This window comes from Procambarus clarkii, chromosome 28 (assembly GCF_040958095.1).
Source record: "Procambarus clarkii isolate CNS0578487 chromosome 28, FALCON_Pclarkii_2.0, whole genome shotgun sequence".
Classification (NCBI taxonomy): domain Eukaryota; kingdom Metazoa; phylum Arthropoda; class Malacostraca; order Decapoda; family Cambaridae; genus Procambarus; species Procambarus clarkii.
In genome coordinates this window covers 5,230,889-5,249,495 of record NC_091177.1, presented here as the reverse complement: position 1 = coordinate 5,249,495, position 18,607 = coordinate 5,230,889, and the positions used below count along the sequence as shown (strand labels likewise).

General features: G+C 40.9%; 1 protein-coding gene and 1 long non-coding RNA gene across 7 annotated transcripts in view; both read left to right on the top strand.

Moving 5' to 3' along the window:
- LOC123755047 (obg-like ATPase 1) overlaps positions 1-320 on the top strand; it is a 95,041-nt gene extending 94,721 nt beyond the window's left edge. For all 6 annotated transcript variants that reach the window (XM_069332818.1, XM_045737501.2, XM_069332819.1 and 3 more), the window contains exon 11: positions 115-320. In XM_069332818.1, the coding sequence (XP_069188919.1) occupies positions 115-213 (99 nt within the window). In that variant the 3' untranslated portion in view covers positions 214-320. The remainder of the gene's footprint in view (positions 1-114) is intronic.
- Positions 321-8,784: 8,464 nt separating this feature from the next.
- Positions 8,785-13,037, top strand: LOC138369510 (uncharacterized). Its single transcript, XR_011229854.1, has 5 exons — positions 8,785-8,939; positions 10,004-10,224; positions 11,407-11,460; positions 12,276-12,351; positions 12,920-13,037. It is a non-coding gene; the product is annotated as an uncharacterized lncRNA (long non-coding RNA).
- Positions 13,038-18,607: the final 5,570 nt, after the last annotated feature.

Genomic DNA, 18,607 nt, shown 5'->3' with positions numbered 1-18,607 from the left:
TGTGTGTTTTTTTTTTTTAGTTAGAATTTTCTTACCCATAGTATAATGCACAGTTAAGCACACTCCAAATAACCTTTAAAAGTGACTTACTATATTTTGTATTTTTGGTTTCAGGCTGTTGGGAAATACCACCAAAGAGGTCGCAACTATATTGTAGAGGACGGTGATATAATATTCTTCAAATTCAACACTGGTGGTCTTAAGAAGAAGTGAGACAGGGTATTGCTAGTGGTTCTGGTGGTGTTTTATGTCCAAATGGTTGCATTGTTTATTTGCACTCATCTGTGACCTGTTAAGTAAATCCTTATTCACGACAGCAATCGGTCTTTCATTACCCTCCCCCCTTCCCCTCGTTTTCCCTTTTGTAACGAAGTTTTATTTATCATTTCAACTTCAGAATTTATTTTAAGGTTTAAAAGTTGCCAGTGTATAATTATGATGTATTTACCAGTAAGAAATTAGTATTTTTAAGTTCAGCATGTTTGTGACCGAGTGATGCTTAGATCTCATTACATAATATTTGTAAAACCCATGTGTCTTTTTTTATTTGTATATAAAGAAATACTGATATTTTTATTACAAGTTGTCCTGTCTTAAGTGCTGTACATTCTTGTTTAATAATTTTTGTGTGTAATTATTGCCGACTTTTAGTGACTTTTGCGAATGCTCGAGAGGACGGGCTGTGATAATATAGGATCAATTAACATGTTTTATTTCTAATGAAACACAAACTTTGATTTCCTTTTTGACAGCTTTAAAAAGCTATTAAATATGAACGTGTAATGGTCACCAGAACATTAGCAATCTTTGTGAACTATAACAACTATTGTATATATCTGTACAGTACATGTTTATGTATGTATGGATGGATGGATGGATATGTGTGTGTACGTAACATTCTAATATGCTCTGTAATTGACTTGTGTGTTACGTTATCAAAGTAAAAGCAAAGAAACTTTTTAATTACTGTACTGGTATTTTGCAGCATTGCTTACGCCCAGTTTTATCACACTAGTTATGAAGGAAATATATTATTCCTTGATAAGATTTTCTGCAGCACATTATGGCATCTAGGGCAATAGTAGACCGTGTGTAAATATAATAGAGAGAGAGAGTAAGGGCTGTCCTTTTAACTTGCCGGGTATGCAGGCTTCCAAGAAACAAGGTATGGTAAAGATTAATTTTACACACATCTCATATGGTTCACATTATTCTTTTAGTACAGTACCGTACAGTACAGATGGTTTTCCAAAATTAGACATTTTGGTCTTGATTGGTCTTGATAAAAAAACATGACACAAATAATCTAGAAACAACACTACTAGCTGATCAAAGTCGCTGTGTATTTATGTATCTGCATAAAATGCATGACATGCCAGGCTAATTCGCATTGGAACCACTCTGCCCTTGCTTTGCAAAACCTAGACACCACCATTTGTCACCCATAAGTGATCCAAAAATCATTATAGCCTTGGTTCTGAACAGTGAGGTTTTAGGAGATTTGTGTGTATTTAGGTTTGTACATAAGTTGTTGCATTCACTTATTTGTAGGCAAATATAAAGGTTTGTGTGCTAATCCATTTTTTTGCCTGAAACCCTCTGAAAACATTATATGGGTGACTGCTGTCATGGTGAGGGGTAATCACAGATCCCCCTGCTCTTTCTGCTTCTGTAAATGGGTGGGGCCAGGTTTTGGCCTCGCACTTCAATAATAATCACCAGAAAAGTAAGGTGACAAGGTAGCAAGGCAAGTCAATAACTTGACAAACGATCCACTCAGTTAGATCCACCCTCGAGTTCCAACTGCCCACCTCAAGGTGCCGGTACTATGAGTTCATGGATCAGTCAGTGAGCCACCTCAGTCAATTGCCTGGTGCACCCTTGGTTGTTAAGGTTCCCGGTTCCAATTGGTGCTTGATCCATCAGCACCGCACAGTGGTGTGGTCTTGGCTTATGTGCTTTTGTTCCTTCTTTTTGTTCTTCCCTTGCCTTGTTAGGCAGGACGGGGGCAGTGAGTTGTTGTGGGTCACTGGACTCCTGTTTGTTCCTAAGTTCACCTTTTGCTTGATTCTGATCATATGTGCATGTTGGTTTGGCTGACTTTACTGTCTTCCTTCTGCAAATCCTAGATTTCCAAAAATTTTGGTTGACACTCAGCAGTAATGTTTTAAGCTGGGGTCTTGAGTGCTCTTGTTTTGTTGGGATTCGGCATTGACACATCATCAGTGTCATTTTACAAATTGTCTTGTGTGTTTTTTCTCCTCTAGCCTGCTCTTTCCCTTTAGTCTTCTTGATCCTTTGATTGGGATATTGGCTTATATTTTGTCACGCTTTTCTGTCACCCCTTGGGTCTGTGACTTTTTCCATAAAGTTTGATTTTTGTTGGCCCTCACTTCTAGTACTGTATTTTGGTTGGGAAGGTTCATGCTCTCCTTCAAATGCAAGAGTTCAGTTTTTTCAACCCAGTCTGTCGTATTCTTTTGTTCAGAGTAAATCCTCTGTGGGTCTGTATAGTATTGTGGACTGTTTCAGCTGTTTATCAAGGAAAATATTTATAATGACTGATAAGAAGAGTTATGGTGATGCACTAGTGCCAAGGGAGAGGAGACCCATTACCTAAAAATGAAGGTAAAGATAATTGAGTGCTCCGAAAAGGGAGAAATGTCAATACTGACTGCGCATGTTTAGAAATTGGAGTGTGGGATAAAATTATAATGGTAAAATCTCTTGGCAGTTGGGTCTTTGCGTGTGACAGGTTGACTTTACAATTTTCCTCAGTAAATTTTGCTAGCTGAGCATGACAAAGTAGGGTATAAGTGGTAGCTTTAGTTTTGCTTCAGATATGTTTTGAAGGTTTCATTGCATTAATTAAAGGACCAAAATATTAACAATCTATAGTAGCTAGTGACTCGGATGACTTGCCAATATCTGCAACCTATGCATCATTACCTTCTTTTGCCTATTCTTTTACCTCTTCAAAAAGCATTGTGCAACACGTAGGGCAACTCCATCATTCAAGAAATCTCCATCAGAGATAAATCATATTTTTTAAATATTATTTTCACCCAAGATTTTTGTTAGTATGTTGATTTTTGGTGATCTAAAAATGCATCCCCCTAATTCTAGCATTGTGCCTCCGGGTATGCTGACATGTGCATATCTCGAGAGGGAGGCTTGATACTTAAAAGGAAAGCGAGATTGTGATTGATAAAAAAGTGTTTGTTTTTATTTTGATATGCAGAGCAAGTGTTTCTGGAAAGTATCTTTAGAGATCTGTATTCAGACGTGCAGGTATGAATGCATAACGTCCATTGTAGCTTAGAACATTATGTGCCTTGCTGAGTCGCATCATACTTGTCATGGTCAGAGGACATTTAAAATATGAAAATATCAATCAAGATGATAAAAAGATCACTCAATGAACATATTACACAATGAGATGATTGATTTTTTTGGTATTGTCAGATATGATAAAATGTTACCAATATTGTTACTGTATTATAACAATACAATATTTATTTCATGTATAATGCATGATTTGCAGTATATCTGCTATACCATTAGTTACAAAGAACTGATATATGGTTGAACTAGCAAGATTTTCTTATAATATATTCATGCAAAACAGTACAGTACTTAGCATAACCTGAACAGAATGCAGTTATTGTTTAAAGGTTCACCCTCTATTGATTTGTTTTAATTAAAGATAAATATATATTAGTGACAATTATTGTTGTAGCCCATTATCTTATTGGTTAAGTATTTTGAGGTTTATGTGTATATAAGCAGTGCTTCAATGTTACACTTGCTTTTATTTGTGCATCTGTTTAACAATCATAACAGATTAGTATATATTGACACAAGTTCCTGATATTATCAGTATGCATGCTGATATGCTAATAATGTAATACTCATGCCATTGGCATGAAGTTAATATGTAATCCATAATTAGCTCAAGGATTTTAAAATGCCTTAAAATTTTCTTAAAATTTAATTCTAAAGGTGATGAAAATCGGTGATATTATCGGCCCATACAGGCAAAGGGATTTTTTCCCCAAGCTATAAACATGAATGAATATCAATTGGTATTAGTATTATTAAGTATTGGTTTCAAATATTAACTTCAAGTTTGGAAACTTGCCCTGGATGTGTTATGTGCATCATTGTATGTGTGCCACCAGATACTGTACTGGTGGCGTGATCCAATATTCAGAAAATAGGTTGTCGTAATCATCACTACTGGTACATGTATGCTCCTTGACGACGTCAAACATAAATCTTGCATGTTGGCAAATGTTTAAAAAAAAAAAAAAAAAAAAAAAAAAATGAACAAGAATGTTCTCTTGTAGGTGCATATGCACGTTTTGCTGCTCTTCATTTGCATAAGCAAAATGTTATGTAACTGCTGCATTGAAACAGAATGTCACTTTAAAATAAGGTAAGAACCGTGTTGCCATCTTATTCATGCCCCATCAACATTTTGCCTTAATTAGCTCTCTCTGAAAAATGGAAGACTTCCAGTCTGTTTGAAAATAGGCTTAAGGCCTAGCACATATTTACTACTAAATTTCAAATGTTGGTACACCTGATATTTGTTGAATTTCTGTCAATCTGTTTAACAGTAATATCATAATACTAGTAATTTAGATTTGTAAGAGTAAACTGCAGTGTGACTATGCTTCATTCACCATAACTTAAACTTAGTATTTTATAATGAACTAATTAGTAATGGAACTAGTGAATTCTTAAAACATTTAGAGAGGTTACTCTCATGGTTGTTGTATGGCAATTCATTACTAAGCTCAGAGTATAAATGATCTTCATACTTTCAAGAGCAATGCATTATTATCCAGCACCCATATAGAGTATCTACAAATACTTATTTTAATCTATAGTATTTTGTAGATCCTATTAGATCTGAATCATTAAAGAATTATATTACTACAAATCAGTTTGCAATTCTAAGCCAAGAACCATTGCTAATGATAACAAGTGATGTGTTTTTCTGGATTAAGTCCATTTTATTTTATTTAAATTTAAATCTAGGCCTAGCAAAAATATATTATCGAATAAGATACCTGAATAATGCCAAAATAAAAAAGTCGAGCAGCAGTTGAAACACAGCAAAATTAAAACACCCTTAACTTTTTCCATGTAATGGCAAACATCATTTCCTGTTTTCATCAAATCTGCCTCATTATTCTCAATAATTGTGCTGCTTTGTATTCAAACTGAAAAAAGTCATAGCTTAAGTAATTGTTTTTCTTACCTTTACAATTTCCATGGTAAATATTTAATACTAAACAATCTTTTGACTTTATTTTACTTCAGTATTTGTAACTTTACTTCACTCAATGGGCTTTCCTCTTGACAATTCACTCGATTAATTGCAGTGGTGCCTACCCTTGTGTATTCTTGTGGTCCTGTGCTTGCTTTAAAATGGAGTAGTCCAATCAGCACCTCCAGAACAAGGACAACATCCCTTGTTCCAAGACAGCAGTGGCTGTGGTGCCTGGACCTCTTCATGGATGTCTTTTGAGCTCGTGCATCTCGTTGGGGAGTTTTAAACCCACTCTCCTTCAGGTTTCTCTGAACTTCAACTCTAATGGAATCTGACCCATATATCAATCAGGTCAACCCATGTGTTGCGTTTCCAAAAGGATCGCCCATGTTAGAATCGGTGAACACCCTAGTAATATTGTTGAAAACATCTTAATAACTTATTAAACCAAAGGTCTTTTTATGTCAGAAGAACGGCAGAAACTGGATCTATATATGAAAACTCTTTCAAGACAAAATTTAAAGTAAAACTAAAGATATTTGTAGTTGTTTAAAAGTTGCATTTTTCATCGGTCGTAGAGCCGGAAATCCGCAATATTCATCTCAGAACAATGCTTATTTCACGCAGAATCGTTAATAAACGTAAGATTTTTATACGTCTCAAGAAAGATAGAAACATAATCTTCATTTTAAATGCCTTACCATGGGCAAATTTGTATTTAAAGCGAAGATACGTGTATTTTTCTAATCGGCGAGCTCCGATCCCGCACAGATCGAGCAACGGAGTAACTCTCTCTCAGAACAATGCTTATTTCACGTAAATTCGTGAATAAACGCAAATGTTTTTTATATGTGTTGAGAAAGATAGAAATATAAGCTTCATTTTAAATACTTTACCATAGATATATATAAAGTTCTAATGAAGATACATGTGCTTTAATAATCGCCGAGCTCCGACCCCGCATAGACTGATCGACAGAGCAACTCTCTCTCAGAACAATGCTTATTTCACGTAAATTCATTAATAAACACATATGTTTTATATGTCTCAAGAAAGATAGAAATATAAGCTTCATTTTAAATACTTTAACATAGACATATATAAAGCTCAAGTGAAGATACATACGTTTTTATAGTGGCATTCAGTAGCTTGTCGGTCATGGAATGCAGAAGCCTACGCACTTGCCAATATAGTGTGTAATTAACAAAGATACGCTTATAAAGCCTAAAATATTATATGCCTTCAGAAAGACAGAGATATGCTCGTTATTGTGAGTGCACCAAAGGAAATATATCTTGTTGGAGGACAAAGATATATCAATTCTAAAATAAGTTTCGACTCTCGCTCGGGCGAGAGATAGCGCGACTCTCGCCCCATCTATTGGAGATTCTGTTCACCTAATGACCCAAAGCTACTCAAAGACTCCTAGCATTACTTAAATAATAAAGAAATATGGTATATTTATTCACTATAATGTTGGTGCTTAATGCAGAACACGAGAAAACATATATTTACTATAAAATAATATACTTCCATTATGAAATAAGTAAATATGTGGCCTCATAGGAAGTCAACGGTCCAGGTGTCAATGTTGTGGAGCGACTTGTCCAAGATATATTGTTGTCTGGAAAGTGTTTGTTGGCATATCAACCTACTGTACACAGTGATCCAGTCGTCGCACTTCTCTCCTTAAATGATCGCAAATTTAGTTTATTATATTAACAAGTAGAATACGTATTTCTAATAATATCTAACATAACTAGCCAGAAAATATTTAAGACTTATTGAAAAATACATGTCTGGAAGTTAAATCGACTTCATAGAACAATAGTGTTGGTCTATACTAATCGTTATTCGTTAGTATGCGTTCGCTACTTAAAACATTTACTGTAAGATGTAAAATCTCCCATGTCTCTTCGCACATGGAACACCGAACCTTACACACTCTCTGATATATTGTTTAATTAATAGAGATTCACTAATAAAGCTTATAATTGTATATGTTATCAAAAAGGCATAGATAAAGTCGTTCTTACGTTTTAGTCACAGAGATTAGATATTAGTAAAGTAAAGTTCATTTTATTCAGGAAAGTACATAAGTAGTCGATTTACATACATAATATTGGATTTATAGATAGAGCTAGTACATACAATACCTAAAGCCACTAGTACGCATAGCGTTTCGGGCATATTATTGAGAGAGGAAAGATATTTATATTTAAACAAATTTTTTTTTTTTACCGACGCTCTCCCTATTGATGAGAACTACAACCTAATGAAGATAAATGTTAATTTTATGTAGATACTGTAATAAACGAAAGTTTTTAATGTCACCAGAGAAGCAGAAATATAGGCAAATTTTAAATCCCTTGTCATAAATATAACTGAAGTGAAAGCAAAGATATATGCATTTTGATAGTTACAAAGACAGCTCTTTAACACGGGTGGAACACGAACAAGGGGAACTTAGTACCCAAATGAGCCACAGAGATATTAGAAAGAATTTTTTTAGTGTCAGAGTAGTTAACAAATGGAATGTATTAAGCAGTGATGTGGTGGAGGCTGACTCCATACACAGTTTCAAATGTAGATGTGATAGAGCCCAATAGGCTCAGGAACCTGTACACCTGTAACTTGTTCCTGTAACTTGAACACCTGTAACTGTACAGGAACCTGTACCTGAAACCTGAACCTGTAACCTGTACAGGACCTGAACCTGTAACCTGTACAGGAACACCTGTAACACTTGTAACTTGAACCTGTAACTTGTTCATGACTTTTGTTAGGCCAAAGCTAGAATATGCAGCTGTTGTGTGGTGCCCATATCTTAAGAAGCACATCAACAAACTGGAAAAGGTGCAAAGACATGCTACTAAGTGGCTCCCAGAACTGAAGGGCAAGAGCTACGAGGAGAGGTTAGAAGCATTAAATATGCCAAAACTAGAAGACAGAAGAAAAAGAGGTGATATGATCACTACGTACAAAATAGTAACAGGAATTGATAAAATCGACAGGGAAGACTTCCTGAGACCTGGAACTTCAAGAACAAGAGGCCATAGATTTAAACTAGCTAAACACAGATGCCGAAGAAATATAAGAAAATTCACCTTCGCAAATAGAGTGGTAGACGGTTGGAACAAGTTAAGTGAGAAGGTGGTGGAGGCCAAGACCGTCAGTAGTTTCAAAGCGTTATATGACAAAGAGTGCTGGGAAGACGGGACACCACGAGCGTAGCTCTCATCCTGTAACTACACTTAGGTAATTACACTTAGGTAATTACCTGTTGATTGACGGTTGAGAGTCGGGACCAAAGAACCAAAGCTCAACCCCTGCAAGCACAAATTAGGTGAGTACAACTAAGTGAATACAGCTGAGGGGCGGGACCAAACAGCTGAAGCTCAATTCCCTACGCATAACTAGGCGAGTCCATAGGAATTACCGTTTGTCCTGGCGCCATCTATGTTTTGACAGCAGTACTACTAATGTTCCCACGTTATGTGATATCGCTATACGGGTGTTACGGTCAGTTGCTCTTCTATATATGTTTATGGACAACGTAGGTGATTTGAGGCAATTTGCGGCCAGAGTGAAATAGTATCCACGCGGTGAGTGATGGAGGAGGATATATACTGCTGTGTACTCGACCAGCGGGTGAGAGGTAAGTTATATCGAACAATTATGGGGAATAGATGGGTTATTTTAAGCGTAGAATGTCAGGTAACCGGTAATTACACAGTTAGGGTAGTGTTTTTTTAAGTCTTTATTTACTAAAGTGGAACATTACGTTATGCCTTTAGCTGAACAAGTCTACTGGTGGGGGAAGTAGACGGGTTTTATGAAAGTATTTTACCTAAATATTTGTATTTGGTTAACTAGTTCAGCCGTTACCAGGGAGGGTGTTCCTTTAATCTAATCTAAAAATTGTAGCCGGACAAAGTGATTAAATAAAGAAATTGAATAGAACGAAGTGGTTTGCCGGGGTGCTTAACATTTAGTTTAGTTCACTTACTATGCAGCCCATGCTTAAAGAATGCAAGTTTATCATATTGAATTTACCGTAGTTTTACTGCATTTAATATACCGTTTATACCCTATTTGTCGGGTAAAGGGCGGTCGTGGGAAAGTTCCTAATATAGCAAGTTTTAAAGGAAAAGTTTGAGTTAACTTTAACGCTTTAGTGACCAATTAGCTTAGTCTATTGTGAGGAAAGTTGCTAATATCTCGCATTGCAAGTGCCATTTCTCTACTCTTTTTGAGAAACATGACTAGATACATGAATCGCATAGTTTTATTACTAAATGTTCATGGATTAGGTTGCATAGTTGAGGAAATAGTGATAAGGTTTGTGATTTTGTGTACCTTGACTTCAGCAGAGATTTTGATAGTGGCGCAAAATTGATAGGGGCTCGGATCATTGGGAATGCTGACTGAAGTTGATTAGGTCATGGCTATACCAAAGGAAATTAGTATAAATGGGGTTAAGTTGGGAGAAGTGTTGTAAGTGTGCCTAAAAGCTCTCCTTGGACCTCGGTTATTCGCAAGATTATGTTTTAGACTGCAATAGTTGCAGAATTGGCAAATAAAAAATACCGATGCCCTATATAGTTTTGAAATGGTTAAGACTACCAGATGCAGTTTAATGCTGACAAATGTAAGGTTTGGGGGCTAGGTAAAGATGAGATAGATGGTGTAGATTGTTAAGAGTATTAAATTTTTTTGCAGGTGGTAAATTCTCCCCGAGCTGGCACTGCTCTCCAGCCTGGGGTGTTGATTGGTTAGTCTTAAACTGCCTCCCAACATGGTAGTGAGGTCCTGAGCTGACATGCAGTGAGGAACGTGGAAAGCTTCCTGAATTGGCACATGGTATGCCTCCCTTTCAAACCAGCAGCTGGCACAAATGTTCCAGCTAACATGAGAATAGTGGATGAAGCCCACACTAAAATGTAAGTGGTACAGTAAATGGACACCCCCCCCCCCCCTCCCTTTTGACACTGAACAGTTGGGAGGAAACGGGGGGGGGGGAGAAAGTGTGGCTTATAGTTCTATTGCTACAGAATCTTTTGCCATAAGCCAGTGGCAGTGCCTATTGGCACTTGCTATTCAGAATCTCCCCCTTACATAGTTAATTAAAAAAAAGAAATGCTGTAGACAAGCTTAAACTTTTGAAGGGGGCAACATTTTCGTTGCCATCAAAGATGCTCTGAGCTAACTTCCCCTAGTCATTAGTGAATGGTGGCCAGTAAGTCTCTAGTAGGAACTTTACTGCCATTAGAATGCAGAAAGTGTGCACTTCTGCTGTATCTGCCAGTTTGCTAGAAATTGAAATTGGCATACTTGCTCAGCAACTACTTGCCCTCTTGTACCATGTTACTCAACCATAACATAACCACCACACCACCCATTCTTCTAAAATAACATCCCATATGATAAAAACTTCTGCTTTTAATAAATATTTAACTTTAATATTAGTTGGCTTGCATGGTGTTAATCATTCCTGTGGCAGAACTGTAGCTAAATTGTTGCCACAAAACATTTAATCCATTAACAGTACTGTATCGGGTTCATAAAGAAATTTATAATAAAGACCAAGTGTGGTCATAAGTGCTGCAGATGGAGATAGAACCTTACACCTGCAGAAGTGTGGTGATAACTGGAGAGAATATGGCCTTGTATAGTTGCTAGTGTAAAAATATTACTAAATTTAGTAAAATCACATTGTCTTGGTAGTATAGTTGGGTTAATTATGAATTTTCAGACTAAAAAGCTTGGTACATAATTCAACAGAATAAAAATTGTCCCCCTAGTAGTAATCAGTGGTTGCATAAGAATAAGAATTTGTATATAAATTTTGTATTGCTTTTATTCAAATGTTATACATGGTTGTTAAATTAAAGTTTGTTTGCAATGATCCAGAAAAATGTTCATGACTAAAGTTGTTGGAAAATAAAATTTGTATACGATGTTGACTTGAAATGACTATAGCTTTGTTTCTAATTAAAGATGGGACAACAAGATACTTAGTGTGCCATTTAAAACATCAACTGTTAAACTGGTGGTACAGGTATGAACAAAATAACATTGCTATGCAAATAACTTTTTAGTAATATTTACTGTTCACATGACAGGTTGTGGAAGGTCCTGGCAACAAAGAGCTGCAGGAAAATGCTTGCAGATCTACAGTAAGTAGTTGTGTACATTGGAATTAGAGGGTAGAGGTTAATTGCTAAAAACCTATTAAATATTAGGGTATGGAAGTCTAGGCTTAGGCTAGTGGGTACCATATCTGCAAGTTTAGTCCTTTCAGGAATCTATTAAATAGAATGGCATGTTGAAATTGTGAAAATTCTAATGTGGGGCATTAGGTCTTAAACAGCATAGTTGAGGGTGTTTTATTAATAATTTTAATGAAATATAAATCTTGTTTAGTTAACATTAAAGCTTATTTAACAAACATTTAATCTATAAATGTATAACACTGTTAAGGGTAATCATGAGTCAAAGTTAATGGCAGGAAAAGTTTTGTTCCAAGTGATGGTATTTTTCCCTTGAAAGTAAAAAAAAATATTCAATGTTTACTTAAGCTTGGTTTTAAATTTATATAGGTTTCCAGAATGTGGTTTGGAAAGTCCAGAAGTAAATTGCTTAAACAGAATCAGGAGTTGTAGTAAAGGTTAATCTGAATAGATTTGCATAAAAGTAAAAACATGGTAATAACTTAAACAATATAGCATTGGCTAAAGATAAATGTAAATTGCCATTGAAGTGCAGTTGTGGATAGTTTCTCAAATGACATTTACTGAAACTTGGCAAATTGATGCCATATATATTTATACTGCTAAATTAGATCTTTACTACTGCTACTAGAATATGTAGGAAAGGTAAATTCCTTAAAGAAATTTTTTCCATCTGAATTTGTAAAGTACTGAATGCTAATTTGAAAAGTAAAGAAAGGTTGGCTTTAAATCTGAAATTAATTTGTTGAAATATTTTTCAGGTGAAAGTGATTATGATGCATGGACTGGCTTGGAGTGAGGCTCCTTTACTCTGCAAAAGGAAATCTACAAAAGTGGGTGAGTTTGACTTTGATGTTTTAGCTATATCAATGACCTAATCTTAAATCGTAATCGTAAATCTCTTATCTAGTCCATTTATAGGTGTGTAACCATGTCCTACTGTTACAACCCACAGGGATGATGCAGTTTGTACTGATCCTACCCCATTTCATAAAAGGGGCCCAGGCAGTCCTGCAGACTTCCCTGGCTTGGCTTTTTCAGAGCTTTGCTCTACTACCCATCTAATAGATGGACTAGATTTGCATAGGTTTAGGGACCCTTAACAATAGTTACATTGTTAATTCTCACAGGGCTTGTTTGCTGAATGGGTGGATGCATCTAAAACTTTAGTGCCTGGCATGCATTGTACAGTGCTTTCTGTAAAGCATATGTACAATGTGTTGATGGCACTAAAGTGGTGGATGTAATGCACCCATTCAGGGAACAAGCTCTGCACTAAATTCAGAGGAAGGGATAGGCCTTGCTGAGCCTTTTTTAAAAGATAGGCTGTTAGGATTTTTTGGACTTATTATTAGGCATTGGTAATAATAAGTGTCCCTGTTTAATGTTTATTTTTCTTTTACAGGTGATTGTCTCTGGAGTTGTCTTGGATCTTCTGTCCCACAACCTGAAACAGTAATAAATATTAGATGTATTATAAATACTATATGTAAAACCTATTAAATAAAACAATTTTAATGAAACTACTTTATATACCTTATCCTGAAATTATGCTGGATATTATTGTTTACTACTATTGATGCAATGTTTTATGTACGCTTTATGCAGTTTTCAAAATGTCTGAAATGTCGGAAATTTGACTCCTGAGCGTGACATTTGAGCCGAATTCTGACTCTGCACCTATTTTCAGTTTCAAATTACGACGTTTTATACCGAAAATATGCCAATTACTGAAAACGGCGATGGGTCATATTTTTCCCAAACCCCCCTGCAGTTTTCAAAATGTCGGAAATTTGACTCCTGAGCATGACATTTGAGCCGAATTCTGACTGCACCTATTTTCAGTTTCAAATTACGACGTTTCATACCGAAAATATGCCAATTACTGAAAACGGCGATGGGTCATATTTTGCCCAAACCCACCTGCAACGGCCAAAAACCGCGGTATTTTCGACGCTAGCGGCCATAAACCATGCGATTTTTGCATTGGGCGGGCAAAAATCGCGCGATTTTAGACGCTACCGGCCAAAAATCGACCGATTTTCGCCGCTAGCGGCCAATAAAGGGGCTATTTTCGCCGCTAGCGGCCAAAAATGGGGCGATTTTCGCCGCTAGCGGCAAAAAATCGTGCAAATTTCGCCGCTAGCGGCCAAAAACATGCGATTTTCCCAGCTGGCGGGCAAATAGCGCGATTTTCGCCGCTACCGGCCAAAAATCGCGCGAATTTCGCCGCTACCTGCCAAAAATAAACCGATTTTCGCCGCTAGCGGCCAAAAAAGGGGCTATTTTCGCCGCTAGCGGCCAAAAATGGGGCGATTTTCGCCGCTAGCGGCCAAAAATCGTACGATTTTCGCCGCTAGCGGCCAGAAACTTTGCGAGTTTTGCAGCTGGCGGGCAAAAATAGCGCGATTTTCGCCGCTACCGGCCAAAAACCACACCATTTTCGCCGCTAGCGGCCAAAAACATGCGATTTTCGCAGCTGGCGGGCAAAAATCGCGTTTTTCGCCGCTACCGGCCAAAAATAGCGCGATTTTCACCGCTACCGGCCAAAAATAGCGCGATTTTCGCCGCTAGCGGCCAAAAACCATGCGATTTTCGCCGCTAGCGGCCAAAAATCGGGTGGTTTTTGCGGCTAACGGCCGAAAACTGCGCTATTTTCGACGCTAGCGGCCAGAAACCATGCGATTTTTGCAGCTCGCGGGCAAAAATCGCGCGAATTTCGCCGCTACCTGCCAAAAATCGACCGATTTTCGCCGCTAGCGGCCAAAAAAGGGGCTATTTTCGCCGCTAGCGGCCAAAAATGGGGTGATTTTCGCGGCTAGCGGCCAAAAATCGTGCAAATTTCGCCACTACCGGCCAAAAATAGCGCGATTTTCGCCTCTAGCGGCCAAAAACCATGCGGTTTTCGCAGCTGGCGTGCAAAAATCGCGATTTTCGCCGCTACCGGCCAAAAATAGCGCGATTTTCGCCGCTTCCGGCCAAAAACCGTGCGGTTTTCGCCGCTAGCGGCCAAAAATCGGGCGATTTTTGCCGGTAACGGCCGAAAACCGCGCTATTTTCGACGCTAGCGGCCACAAACCATGCGATTTTTGCAGCTGGCGGGCAAAAGTCGCGCGAATTTCGCCGCTACCTGTCAAAAATCGACCGATTTTCGCCGCTAGCGGCCAAAAAAGGGGCTATTTTCGCCGCTAGCGGCCAAAAAAGGGGCTATTTTCGCCGCTAGCGGCCAAAAATGGGGCGATTTTCGCCGCTAGCGGCCAAAAATCGTGCGATTTTCGCTGCTAGTGGCCAAAAACATGGGATTTTCGCAGCTGGCGGGCAAAAATCGCGATTTTCGCCGCTACCGGCCAAAAATAGCGCGATTTTCGCCGCTACCGGCCAAAAATAGCGCGATTTTCGCCGCTAGCGGCCAAAAACCGTGCGATTTTCGCCGCTAGCGGCCAAAAATCGGGCGGTTTTTGCGGCTAACGGCCGAAAACTGCACTATGTTCGCCGCTAGCGGCCAAAAACCGTGCGATTTTCGCCGCTAGCGGCCAAAAAAGGGCGGTTTTTGAAGCTAACGGCCAAAAACCGCGCTGTTTTCGACGCTAGCGGCCAGAAACCATGCAATTTTTGCAGCTGGCGGGCAAAAATCGCGCGAATTTCGCCGCTACCTGCCAAAAATCGACCGTTTTTCGCCGCTAGCGGTCAAAAAAGGGGTTATTTTCGCCGCTAGCGGCCAAAAATGGGGCGATAGCGGTCAAAAAAGGGGCTATTTTCGCCGCTAGCGGCCAAAAATGGGGCGATTCTCGCCGCTAGCGGCCAAAAATCGTGCAAATTTCGACGCTAGCGGCCAAAAATTGTGTGAATTTCGCCGCTAGCGGCCAAAAATCGCGCGATTTTCGCTGCTAGCGGCCAGAAACTATGCGATTTTTGCAGCTGGCGGGAAAAAATAGCGCGATTTTCGCCGCTACAGGCCAAAAATAGCGCGATTTTCGCCGCTTGTGGCCAAAAACCATGCGATTTTCGCAGCTGGCGTGCAAAAATCGCGATTTTCGCCACTACCGGCCAAAAATAGCGCGATTTTCGCCGCTTGCGGCCAAAAACCGTGCGGTTTTCGCCGCTAGCGGCCAAAAATCGGGCGATTTTTGCCGGTAAAGGCCGAAAACCGCGCTATTTTCGACGCTAGCAGCCAGGAACCATGCGATTTTTGCAGCTGGTGGGCAAAAATCGCGCGAATTTCGCCGCTACCTGCCAAAAATCGACCGATTTTCGCCGCTAGCGGCCAAAAAAGGGGCTATTTTCGCCCCTAGCGGCCAAAAAAGGGGCTATTTTCACCGCTAGCGGCCAAAAATGGGGCGATTTTCGCCGTTAGCGGCCAAAAATCGTGCGATTTTCGCCGCTAGCGGCCAGAAACTTTGCGATTTTTGCAGCTGGGGTGGGCAAAAATAGCGCGATTTTCGTTGCTAGCGGCCAAAGAAGGGGCTATTTTGAGGTGAAAAAAAAAAGGGTGATTTTCGCGGCTAGCGGCCAAAAATCGTGCAAATTTCGACGCTAGCGGCCAAAAATCATGCGAATTTCGCCGCTAGCTGCCAAAAATAGGGCGATTTTCGCCGCTACCGGCCAAAAACCGCGCGATTTTCGCTGCTACCGGCCAAAAATAGCGCGATTTTCGCCGCTACCGGCCAAAAATAGCGCGATTTTAGCCGCTTACGGCCAAAAACCGTGTGATTTTCGCCGCTAGCGGCCAAAAATCGGGCGATTCTTGCCGCTAACGGCCAAAAACCGCGCTATTTTCGACGCTAGCGGCCAGAAACCATGCGATTTTTGCAGCTGGCGGGCAAAAATCGCGCGAATTTCGCAGCTACCTGCCAAAAATCGACCGATTTTCGCCGCTAGCGGCCCAAAAAAGGGCTATTTTCGCCGCTAGCGGCCAAAAAAGGGGCTATTTTCGCCGCTAGCGGCCAAAACAGGGGCTATTTTGGCCGCTAGCGGCCAAAAAAGGGGCGATTTTCGCCGCTAGCGGCCAAAAATCGTGCGAATTTCGCCGCTAGCGGCCAAAAATAGCGCGATTTTCGCCGCTACCGGCCAAAAACCGCGCGATTTTCGCCGCTAGCGGCCAAAAACATGCGATTTTCGCAGCTGGCGGGCAAAAATAGCGATTTTCGCCGCTAACGGCCAAAAATAGCGCGATTTTCGCCGCTTGCGGCCAAAAATAGCGCGATTTTCGACGCTAGCGGCCAGAAACCATGCGATTTTTGCAGCTGGCGGGCAAAAATCGCGCGAATTTCGCCGCTACCTGCCAAAAATCGACCGATTTTCGCCGCAAGCGGCCAAAAAAGGGGTATTTTCGCCGCTAACGGCCAAAAATGGGGCAATTTTCGCCGCTAGCGGCCAATAATAGCGCGATTTTCGCCGCTACCGGCCAAAAACCGTGCGATTTTCGCTGCTACCGGCCAAAAAGAGCGCGATTTTCGCCGCTACCGGCCAAAAACCATGCGATTTTTGCAGCTGGCGGGCAAAAATCGCGCGAATTTCGCCGCTACCTTCCAAAAATCGACCGATTTTCGCCGCTAGCGGCCAAAAAAGGGGCTATTTTCGCCGCTAGCGGCCAAAAAAGGGGCTATTTTCGCCGCTAGCCGCCAAAAAAACGCTATTTTCGCCGCTACCGGCCAAAAATGGGGCGATTTTCGCCGCTAGCGGCCAAAATTCGTGCGATTTTCGCCGCTAGCGTCCAGAAACTTTGCGATTTTTGCAGCTGGCGGGCAAAAATAGCGCGATTTTCGCCGCTACCGGCCAAAAATCGCACCATTTCCGACGCTAGCGGCCAAAAACATGCGATTTTCGAAGCTGGCGGGCAAAAATCGCGATTTTCGCCGCTACCGGCCAAAAATAGCGCGATTTTCGCCGCTACCGGCCAAAAATAGCGCGATTTTCGCCGCTAGCGGCCAAAAATCGACCGATTTTCGCCGCTAGCGGCCAAAAATCGGGCAGTTTTTGCGGCTAACGGCCGAAAACTGCGCTATTTTCGACGCTAGCGGCCAGAAACCATGCGATTTTTGCAGCTGGCGGGCAAAAATCGCGCGAATTTCGCCGCTACCTGCCAAAAATCGACCGATTTTCGCCGCTAGCGGCCAAAAAAGGGGCTATTTTCGCCGCTAGCGGCCAAAAATGTGGTGATTTTCGCGGCTAGCGGCCAAAAATTGTGCAAATTTCGACGCTAGCGGCCAAAAATCGTGCAAATTTCGACGCTAGCGGCCAAAAATCGCGCGATTTTCGCCGCTAGCGGCCAGAAACTATGCGATTTTTGCAGCTGGCGGGCAAAAATAGCGCGATTTTCGCCGCTACCGGCCAAAAACCGCGCGATTTTCGCCGCTAGCGGCCAAAAACATGCGATTTTCGCAGTTGGCGGGCAAAAATCGCGATTTTCGCCGCTACCGGCCAAAAATAGCGCGATTTTCGCCGCTAGCGGCCAAAAACCATGCGATTTTCGCAGCTGGCGTGCAAAAATCGCGATTTTCGCCGCTACCGGCCAAAAATAGCGCGATTTTCGCCGCTTGCGGCCAAAAACCGTGCAGTTTTCGCCGCTAGCGGCCAAAAATCGTGCGATTTTCGCCGCTAGCGGCCAGAAACTGCGATTTTTGCAGCTGGCGGGCAAAAATAGCGCGATTTTCGCCGCTAGCGGCCAAAGAAGGGGCTATTTTCGCCGCTAGCGGCCAATAATGGGGTGATTTTCGCGGCTAGCGGCCAAAAATCGTGCAAATTTCGACGCTTGCGGCCAAAAATCATGCGAATTTCGCCGCTAGCGGCCAAAAATAGCGCGATTTTCGCCGCTACCGGCCAAAAACCGCGCGATTTTCGCTGCTACCGGCCAAAAATAGCGCGATTTTCGCCTACCGGCCAAAAAAAGCGCGATTTTAGCCGCTTACGGCCAAAAACCGTGTGATTTTCGCCGCTAGCGGCCAAAAATCGGGCGATTCTTGCCGCTAACGGCCAAAAACCGCGCTATTTTCGACGCTAGCGGCCAGAAACCATGCGATTTTTGCAGCTGGCGGGCAAAAATCGCGCGAATTTCGCCGCTACCTGCCAAAAATCGACCGATTTTCGCCGCTAG